Source organism: Myodes glareolus, chromosome 7 (assembly GCF_982192425.1).
Source record: "Myodes glareolus chromosome 7, mMyoGla1.1, whole genome shotgun sequence".
Taxonomy (NCBI): domain Eukaryota; kingdom Metazoa; phylum Chordata; class Mammalia; order Rodentia; family Cricetidae; genus Myodes; species Myodes glareolus.
In genome coordinates, this window is record NC_142032.1 from 101,888,752 (window position 1) to 101,899,049 (window position 10,298).

The following is a 10,298-nucleotide window of genomic DNA, read 5'->3' on the forward strand; positions in this document are numbered from 1 at the left end:
ATGCTAAAGACAGACACATCAATGAACAAACAGCCCTGAATCCTTTGCCTCTTGGAGACTATCAACTCCAGTAGGTCAACTGCTGTGGAACCGAAGGAAAGTCTAGCATTACTATTTGTACCTAAGAAACAAGTGCCTCCCAGAAATAACTTCCTTAACCCTGACAATAACAAACTTTCTAAAAAAAAAAAAAAGGAAAAGGTACACAGGACAGAAAAGAAAGAAAGAAAGAAAGAAAGAAAGAAAGAAAGAAAGAAAGAAAGAAAGAAAGAAGGAGAGGGAGAGAGAGAGAAGGAAGAAGGAAGAAAGGAGGGAAGGAAGGAAGGAAGGAAGGAAGGAAGGAAGGAAGGAAGGAAGGAAGGAAGGAAGATATTTAAGATATTCATCAGTCTGACTACAGGACAAGTCGAGATCGGGCCTCCCTTGTGGATTCCTGGGAATTTCTCTAGTGCCAGGTTTCTGCTAACCCTATAATGGCTCCCTCAATCAAGATATCTCTTTCCTTGTTCTCACCTCTATCCTTCCTCCATCTTGAATATCCCATTCCCTCAAGTTCTCCTTACCTTTCCCCTTCTCCCTTCCTATTCCCCTTCTACCCTCCCCACCCCCTACCTCCATGCTCCCAATTTTGTCAGGCGATCTTGTCTATTTCCAATTCCAGGTGGATCTATATGTTTTTCTTTGGGTTCACCTTATTACTTAGCTTTTCTAAGATCATGAACTATAGGCTCAGTGTCCTTTGTTTATAGCTAGTATCCATTTATGAGTGAGTACATTCCATATTCATCTTTTGGGGTCTGGGTTACCTCACTCAGGATAGTGTTTTCTTTTTTTATTAATATTTGTTGAACTCTACATTTTTCTCTGCTCCCCTCCCTGCCTCTTCCCTCTCTCCTCCCCTTCAACCTCTCCCAAGATCCCCATGCTCCCAATTTACTCAGAAGAGCTTGTCTTTTTCTACTTCCCATGTACATTAGATCCATGTATGTCTCTCTTAGGGTCCTCTTTGCTGTCTAGGTTTTCTGGGATTATGATTTGTGGGCTGGTTTTCTCTGCTTTATGTTTAAGAACCACCTATGAGTGAGTACATATGATAATTGTCTTTCTGGGTCTGGGTTACCTCACTCAAAATGATGTTTTCTAGCTCCATCCATTTGCCTGCAAAATCCAAAATGTCATTATTTTTTTCTGCTGTGTAGTACTCTATTGTGTAAATGTACTACATTTTCCTTATCCTTTCTTCCATCAAAAGGCATTTAGGTTATTTCCAGGTTCTGGCTATGACAATCAAAGCTGCTATGAACATAGCTGAGCACATGTCCTTGTGGCACAATTGAGCATTCTCTGGATAGATACCCAAAAGTGGTATTACTGGATCTTGAGGAAGGTTGTTTCCTAATTTTCTGAGAAATTGCCACACTGACATCCAAAGGGGCTGGACCAGCTTGCATTCCCACCAGCAATGCAGGAGTGTTCCCTTTACTCCACAACCTCTCCAGCATAAGTTGTCATCAGTGCTTTTGATCTTGGCCATTCTTACAGGTGTAAGATGGAATCTCAGAGTTGTTTTGGTTTGAATTTCTCTGATGACTGTGGATGTTGAACATTTCCTTAAGTGTCTTTCAGGCATTTTTATATTTTAGATTCCTATGTTGAGAGTTCTCTGTTTAGGTCTGTACTCTATTTTTTTTATTGAATTATTTCTTTTGATGACCAATTTCTTGAGTTCTTTGTATATTTTGGAGATCAGACCTCTGTCTGATGTGGGATTAGTGAAGATCTTTTCCCATTCTGTAAGCTGTCATTTTGTCTTGTTGTCTATGTCCTTTGCTTTACAGAAGCTTTTCAGTTTCAGGAGGTCCCATTTATTCATTGTTTTTCTCAGTGTCTGTGCTACTGGGGTTATATTTAGGAAGTGGTCTCCTGTGCCAATGCATTCAAGTGTACTTCCCACTTTCTCTTCTATAAGGTTCAGTGTGGCTGGCTTTATGCTGAAGTCTTTGATCCATCTGGATTTGAGTTTTGTGCATGGTGATAGATATTGGTCTATTTTCATTTTTCTACATGTTGATACAGGATAGTGTTTTCTAATTCCATCCATTTGCATGCAAAATTCAAGATGTCATTGTTTTTTACCTCTGAGTAGTACTATAATGTGTAAATTGCCACATTTTCTTTATCCATTCTTCGGTTGAGGGGCATCTAGAAGCTTCATCCAGCAACTGATGGAAACAGAGGCAGAAACCTGCTTCGAAGCAGTGGACTGAGCTCCCAAAGTCCAGTTGAAGAGTGGGAGGAATGAGAATATGAGCAAAGAGGCCAAGACCATGATGGGTTCACCCACTGAAACAGTTTAGCTGAGCTACCGGGAGCTCTCCAACTCCAGTCAGACTGGGAAGGAACAAGCATAGGACCAAATTAGCCCTCTGAATGTTGTTGACAGTTGCGTGGCTGGGGCAGACTGAGGGGCCACAGGCAGTGACACCAGGATTTATCCCTACTGCATGTACTGGCTTTTTGGGAACCTATTCTCTTTGAATGTATGCCTTGCTTAGCCTAGATATAGTAGGGAGAGCCTTGGACCTTTCACAAAGCTATATGCCTTACCCTCTCTGAGTCTTGGATGGGGGTGGAATGGAAAGGTGTGTGGAGGGAATGGGAGAAGATGAGAGGAAGGGAGGGAGTAGGAATTTGGGTTGGTATTTGTTAAAAATCTAATAAATGAAAAAGAAAGAGAAAAAAAAAAGAAACCTCACTTCTCAAGATGAAACCCATACGTGGCACTAGCACTGTTACCAGCGCCAAGAACCTGTGGCTGGACAGGTCATGGTCTCCAAGGGAGAAACCACTACAACTATTCTGCTAAACAGACACAGTGTTAAAGCCATCCAAACGACATCATCACACCCATAGGTGAGTGCATCTCTCGAGTTTCATCAGACAGGTGCTTTCTGAAGAGCGTAGTGATGGATACGGACTCGCACAACTAGTCAAGGGGCAGAGAATAAGAGAGTCTGGATGCTCAGTCTTAAATGGGATAGCTATATCACGTCCTCTCCGTCCAAGGCTCGGGGATCACTGCAGCAGAGATGATGGAAAGATTGTAGGTCGCTCTCGGGAAACCACGCCTCCCAGACACAGCCCGGTAGACGTGCAGACTGACAGCAGCTGACACAGCAAGCACAGGACATCTGCAGGCTTCGGCTAGATAAGATCCCACCATGGAAGAGGGGGATAAGGTGGCACAAAGTCCCATCCCTAGCTGAGGAGCTATTGGCAAGCTGTCCAATAGGAAGAGAGTCCATTTTATGTAAGACTGTGGTCGCTGATAGGTCAAGTACATCCTAGTGAATGGTTGCAAACCCACAAGTGTATAAGCAGCACAACTGGACTTGATTTTTTTTAACGAGGACACAAAGTTGAGAAGATTAAAAAAAGGGGGGTGGGTCTTCGAGGAGTTTGGGAAGGAATGAATTTGATCAAAATACATTGCCTGAAATTCTCAAAGAATTTTTGAAAGATATAATTACCTTTCCCTAAGCTGCAAGTAAGTACAATATTGTCATCTGTGTTTCCCCATCACCCGCCTCCCTCTGTGCTTATTGACACAGGAGTCAGTTAATACAAAATTTGGGGGAAGGCAATTAACAGAGTTTATGTCAGTTCTTCCTTGGGTTTATGCACAAAATGCAAAGGGAAATCTAGGAAGGAGCGATGCCTGTGTAGACAGCATGCCAATTAGTTTTAACTATCAATTTGACACAACCTAGAACCACCTGAGAAGGGAGTCTCCACTGAAGGGTTTCCTGGGTCAGCTTGGTCCGTGGGCATGTGTGTAGAGGGTTGCCTTGATCATTAAATGAAACAGTCCATTCTAGGTGGCACCATTCCTCCAGCAAGGTTCCTGGGCTGTAGAGGAGAGAAAGGGGAGGCTGAGCACACAGGCTAGAACCCATGTGTTTATTCTCTTTCTGCTCTTGACTACAGATGTGATGCTTCCAGCTCCTGTGCTGGCGTCCATTAAATAACAGACTATCTGTAAACCAGATAAAGGCTTTTCTCCCCTGTGGTGCTTTTCATCTGGGTGTTTTAACACAGTGGCAGAAACATTCTGTCAGTGAGACGTGCAGCCTGGGTAAGATGCTGCAGCGTGTGTCAGTCTAGGAAGCTCAGCTCTGATTTAATGGAACATGGAAAAGATTATCAAAGGAGTTCTCCGACAGGCTCAGTGTCTGAAGTCTATAATGATAGAAGTCAGGAGGGCCCCCAAAGGGTTCAACAGTGACGACACTCAAAGGCCTCAAAAGTTGACCCATTCACTACACCTCACCACCCCAAGATGAGGTCATGGTGGCCTAGAAAGCCTCAACCCTCTTCTGTTGGAAGCGCTTTAGGAAGCCCTGGCGGATCTGCTTGGACTTGATGCAATAGACGACAGGGTTCATGAAGGGTGGCACCAGGAAGTGCAGGTTGGCCATGAGCACTGCCAGAGCTGGGTAGCTGTGCTTCTCCACTCGGTGCAGCACAGACAGTCCCAACTTTGGCAAATAGAAGATGAGAACGATGCAGAGGTGCGAGACACACGTGTTGAGTGCCTTGAGCCGTTCCCCGGGCGATGCGATGCTTAGCACAGTCCGCAGGATCAGAGCATAGGAGAGCATGATGAGAGCGGAGTCGAGGCCCAGGGAGAGGAGGATGGAGACCAGGCCAACCGAGCTGTTGATCCGAGTGTCTGAGCAAGCTAGTCCCACGAGGTCACAGTGCAGGCAGTAGCAATGGGAGAGGACGCTGATCTGAGGAAAGAGCAGGCGCCGGAGAAGGATGGGTGCAGGGAGATTGAGTAGGATGGCCCTTGCTAAAACCGCGACTCCGACTTTGGCCACTGCGGAGTGGGGAAGGATCGTGGCGTAGTGCAGAGGATCCCGGATGGCAATAAAACGATCGAAGGCCATGGCCAGTAGCACGCCAGATTCCACGTAGGTGAAGGCATGGATGAAAAACATCTGTGCTGCACAGAGGTCGAAGGGCAGTTCCCGAATGCCCAGCCAGAAGAGCCGCACCATGGTGGGGAAGGTGGAGGCACAGAGGCCCAGATCAGAGGCAGCTAGCATGGACAGGAACATGTACATGGGTTCATGTAAGGCTGGATCTGTGCGGATCAGGAACAGGATGATGCTGTTGCCCAGGATGGAAACCACACAGATGAGATTGATAGGAATGGAAACCCAATGGTGGGAGGCTTCCAGGCCTGGAAAGCCAGTAAGGAGGAAGGTAGAGTGGCCAGGAGCGCTGGTGTTGCAGAACATGCTGACTCCGGGAGGGAACTGTCCGCCCTAAGAGAAGAGACATTCGTTCAGTCGCCACTGAGCTAGGAAAGGGGAGTTACTCATAGCGCGCAACCAGGCCACTGAAAGACAGCAGCACTCCTCCTAGGAGCTCTTGTTTCATTTGATTTTCCTTCTCTGAAGAAAGTGTTGTCGGACACATTTCCTGAGTCAATTTCTGATTTTTGCTGGCTGTCTTTTCTTTAGCCGGCAGCACCTGCCTTCACTGGGGTCTGAGCAACTTCTGGTTTTCACCTGAGTGAAACCTTAAAGCCTAATCACCGAGAGAGCCTTCTCAGGCTACGTACTGGGGAAGAAAAGTTCTCCAGAGAAACGGATGGTGGCCGGCAAGATAGCGCAGCTGATAACAGCGCCTTCTGCCAAGCTTGAAGCCTAAGTTGGCTCCCTGGAACTTACTCAGTGGAAGAGAATCTGATTTCTACCATTGTCCTCTAATTGGCACGAGGCACACATGCACACACACACACACACACACACACACACACACACACACGCATATACACACACGCACACCCACACAATAAGTGTGATAATTTTTTTTTAATTTTAGGATGACAATACAAACAAATCATATGGCCCAGAGACAGGAGGATGGTTGCATTGCCCCTTAGAGGTGGATTTTCCACCTGACACTGCCATCACTCATGCCCGAAAGGACGGTTGACCCAGTGGTGTGTGTGCAGAAACATCCCCTTAGGAGGCTGGCTTTCACTTCTCTACTGTTGTGTACACTTTCTGCAAACCTTCTGGGAAAGGCTTTGGGGGAGGAAAACAGGTTCTTTAGTTGGTTGTATATCATTTTTAGTTGCTGCTAACTGTACAGATGTGTGGAGTACTTTGTACCAATTAATGTGTACATCGTATAATAATCAATTCAGCCAGCTAACATTTTACCCCTTAAACATATTTAAATTCTTGGTGAATGTGTAATAATTGTACATATTTGTAAGGACCCATGTGATATTTCAATACATACATGCAATGTGTACTAGCCAGTATAGCCTCTTCAAATGGGCTCACTGGTGACGAATTTCTCTCCTGTGAAAATGAACTGGCTTAAAAGAAGTGGCCAAGGATTCCTCAGAGTCTGGTAAGCAAGGCAAGGTGGGAATTTACCAAATACATTCAATCTTGCTAGTGCATTTTCCAGTCCCATGTCCACCTCATCGTCTACTGAAAGCTTTCCTGTGGGATCCTGACCCTCCTGTCAGCATAGGGCCCTGGTCACAGACTCAACTACAGAGCTGTTTCCCTGAAACCACCCTTCAGCCTCTTAGATGAGCTCAGCTACCTCGAAGGTCTCCTTGGCTGGGAACGGGGGTGGTGGGGGGGGAAAGAGGGACATGACTGACAGAGCTCAAGGGCATCACATGATGTCAGGTAAAGCAGAATCATGTGCTTCCAGAACCCCAGGATTAATAAAGCTCTGTCCAAAGGCCCAGACTGAAGTGTGCGCTCTCCTGTCCTCACACACCAGACTGAAGTGTGTGCACTCTCCTGTTCTCACACACCAGACTGAAGTGTGTGCGCTCTCCTGTCCTCACACACCAGACTGAAGTGTGCGCTCTCCTGTTCTGACACACCAGACTGAAGAGTGTGTGCCCCCATTCTGACACACCAGACTGAAGTGTGCGCTCTCTCCTGTTCTGACACACCAGACTGAAGTGTGCGCTCTCCTGTTCTGACACACCAGACTGAAGTGTGTGCTCTCCTGTTCTGACACACCAGACTGAAGTGTGCGCTCTCCTGTTCTGACACACCAGACTGAAGTGTGTGCTCTCCTGTTCTGACACACCAGACTGAAGTGTGCGCTCTCCTGTTCTGACACACCAGACTGAAGTGTGCGCTCTCCTGTTCTGACACACCAGACTGAAGTGTGTGTGCCCCCTGTTCTGACAACCTCATACATCACTTTCTCCCAGTTTCTTGCCACAAAGCACAGCTGACCTTCCCTTTTCCACCTAGCTTTGCACACTGGTCTACATTACAGATTAACAAAACACTAATCCCTCCCATCCCTCCCAAAGCCACAATCCCTTTCCTGTGGACTCCTGTCTCCTTTCCTTTGTTTATCCATAAAACACTCAAAAACCTTTTACTCCGAATATATTCTTCTAATCAGCTAATCTTTGAACTTTCTCTTCTCTTCAGGTCTCAGTGAAATTAATCAAGCCAAACCAACACCACTTTTCTGAGTAATGAATCAGCTCCATTGTTCCATTTATTGCAATCTTTGTGTATTTCAGTTTTCAAGTTTCTATTTAATTAGGCTCAAGATATTTATAGAAAGTTCAGTAGAAGTACTAAAATTGTTACATATACAGCTAAGAATTAATGAATGAATCAAAGAATGAATGTGTAAATAAATAAATAGGGTGCACTTGTGTTTTAGCAACTCTGGCATTTACGAGCATCGATGGCCCCTGATGTACAGAGGAGCAGAGCTAAAAGGTCCCCATGGTGCCCATCTCATGTCTCTAATCTTTTCAGTCACCTTTCCCCTAGATACCCTGAATTACTAAGATATCCTTCTATTCATTGAATTTGCTGTTTGCTTATTTAACAATATGTTGATTAGGATATAGCACATACATTTCTGCAAATCAAAAATGTAAAGCTTGATTAATTCCCACAAGGTGAGTACATCCGTGTAGCCGAATATTGAGGGCCAGCAAGATGGCCCAGAGCAAAGGTGCTCGCTGGGCAAGCCTGGCTAACAGAGTTACTCCCCATGTAAAGGTGGAAGAAAGGAGCCATCTCCACACAGCTATCCTCTGATCTTCACACGTGTGCATAGCATGTACACCTCTATTCCCCTTCCTCCCTCCCCCCACACACTCACACACTCATTCACAAAATAATAGTATGTTTTTAAATAAGAAACTAAGTATTTTCAGAATCTCCAAGTTCAATGACCGCTTCCAGTGACTCCATCCTCCCCCTATTCTGATTCCTGACACCAAAGATTAATGTCACAAATTTTGGAATATTATATAATTATAATCATACAGTGTGCACATGTAATTCATTCAACTTTGTATCTATGACACATCCATACCACTGCATCTACTTGCAATTTGTTCATCTCTTTGCTGGAGGATTCTTCCACTGTGAGTAGATACAACAGCATGTGTCTGACACACAGTGTCTACTTCACCTTGTCAGTTCATTCTCTCAATTCAGTGAAAGCCAGGAAACCCAGTGCAAGAGGAGGCAGAAGGACTGTGGTAACCAGAGGGGACAGAGGACACCAAGAGAACAAGGCCCTCTAATCCAACTGAGCAAAGCTCATGTGAACTCACAGATACTGAAGCCACAAGCACAGGGCCTGCGTGGTGTGCACCAGACCCTCTGAGTATATATCATGACTTTGAGTTTAGTACTTTTGTGGGACTCCTGGTTGTGTGAACAAGCAGGTCAATGATTCTTGTGCCTGCTCTTGAGACTTTTTTCCTTCTGTTGGTTTGCTTTAGATAGATGCATACTTACATATACACTAAATATCATGAAATGCTTTGCATTTTCATCAATGTTGTATTTTAGATTACAATAAAATTCAATAAAGATGCAGTTTGGATTGCTTCTTGAAAAAAAAAAGAAAGAAAGAAAGTCTGAGGACACTCTTGAGTAATGAAAACCCAGAAATATAAGCCCTTAAACAGTATCAAAGTTCCGTCATTCCTTCTTTTGCCCTATTTTAAAGCACATCTCTTTGGAGAATTGTGAGGATGAAGCTTGCTGAAGGAAAGTTCATGGCAGGCATCATTGTGCCTGCCTGAATCCTACAGTATCCCCGCAATGCGTGCATGCCTGTATGCTCTTCCTAAGCCGCTCTGTCACACAAGCCAAACCACACTTGGTCTCATACGTAAGCATGAGCAACTATGCAGTCAGAGTAACACTGCCAGGGCTGCCTCTACCCTTCAGCCCCAGGGAGTGTGGCCTCCAGAAGCTGTGTTTCCCAGCTTGAGCCAGCATCATCTCCTTTCACGTAATAAAGGACCATGACACTGATGTCACAGAGTGGTCATGAACCTGGGAAAGGCTGCACACCGTTTTACACACTGTAGACACTGGTGAAAGGTAATGCTAACCACGCCTTAGCCTAGAGCCTAGAGCCCACATCTCATGAAGCCCCCTCCTTCCAAAGCCTTTGAGTGGCCTTGTCTCCTTCCTGAAGATGAGAAAGCAATCGAAGAGACGAGAAATCCTGTCTTACCTCATTAGAAGTAAGCAGAAGAAACAAACGACTTGATACCAATGCTGGTGTGCCTGCCATCAGTATTCTCACTCCCAAGAACCATCTCTTCCTATAAGTGTGTGTGTGTGTGTGTGTGTGTGTGTGTGTGTGTGTATGTACTGAGTGTGTGTGTGTGTGTGTGTGTGTACGTGAGACTTGAAACTGTGCTTGGTACATGAGCACTGACATGGCTACCACTCACATACTTCATACATATCACAGTGGTGAAGCACACCTGCAATGCCAGTACATAGCAGGGGTTGGGATAAGAAGATTGTGGGTTTGAGGCCAGTCTAGGCTACACAATGAGCTCCAATCTCAATAATAATAATTTTATTATAATAATAATAATAATAAATTCCCTATTTATTGAGGTCTTGCTATATTATGAGAATAGAATTATCCTCCCATCTTCACATGGGAAAACTGAGACACCAAGTAATTTGATGACTTGCCTAAGACCATAAAGTTAAGAAGTGAATGGCCAGAATAGAATTCGAGGCAGCCTGATCCCAGGGGCTCCTAGGCACCATGTTATGATTGCTTCTTCTATTGTCTGTTGTGCCTACTAACATGATTAGTGCTGGAAATACCTGTCCCCAAAGAGGTGACAGGAAGTTACATACTTGAGAGGTAGCAGCCCTGCCTCGTCCATGACCCCTCCGATGTCCCAGTCACCAGCCCTTGAGAATTCTCATATTTCTACACCCTAA

The 10,298-nt window shown here is 45.1% G+C and overlaps 1 protein-coding gene across 1 annotated transcript; it reads right to left on the reverse strand.

Annotated features, from left to right (window-relative positions):
• Nucleotides 1–4,355: 4,355 nt before the first annotated feature.
• LOC125397271 (olfactory receptor 51G2-like) lies at nucleotides 4,356–5,306 on the reverse strand. Its single transcript, XM_048429549.3, has one exon. The coding sequence runs from the start codon at nucleotides 5,304–5,306 to the stop codon at nucleotides 4,356–4,358; it is 951 nt and encodes a 316-aa protein (XP_048285506.3).
• Nucleotides 5,307–10,298: the final 4,992 nt, after the last annotated feature.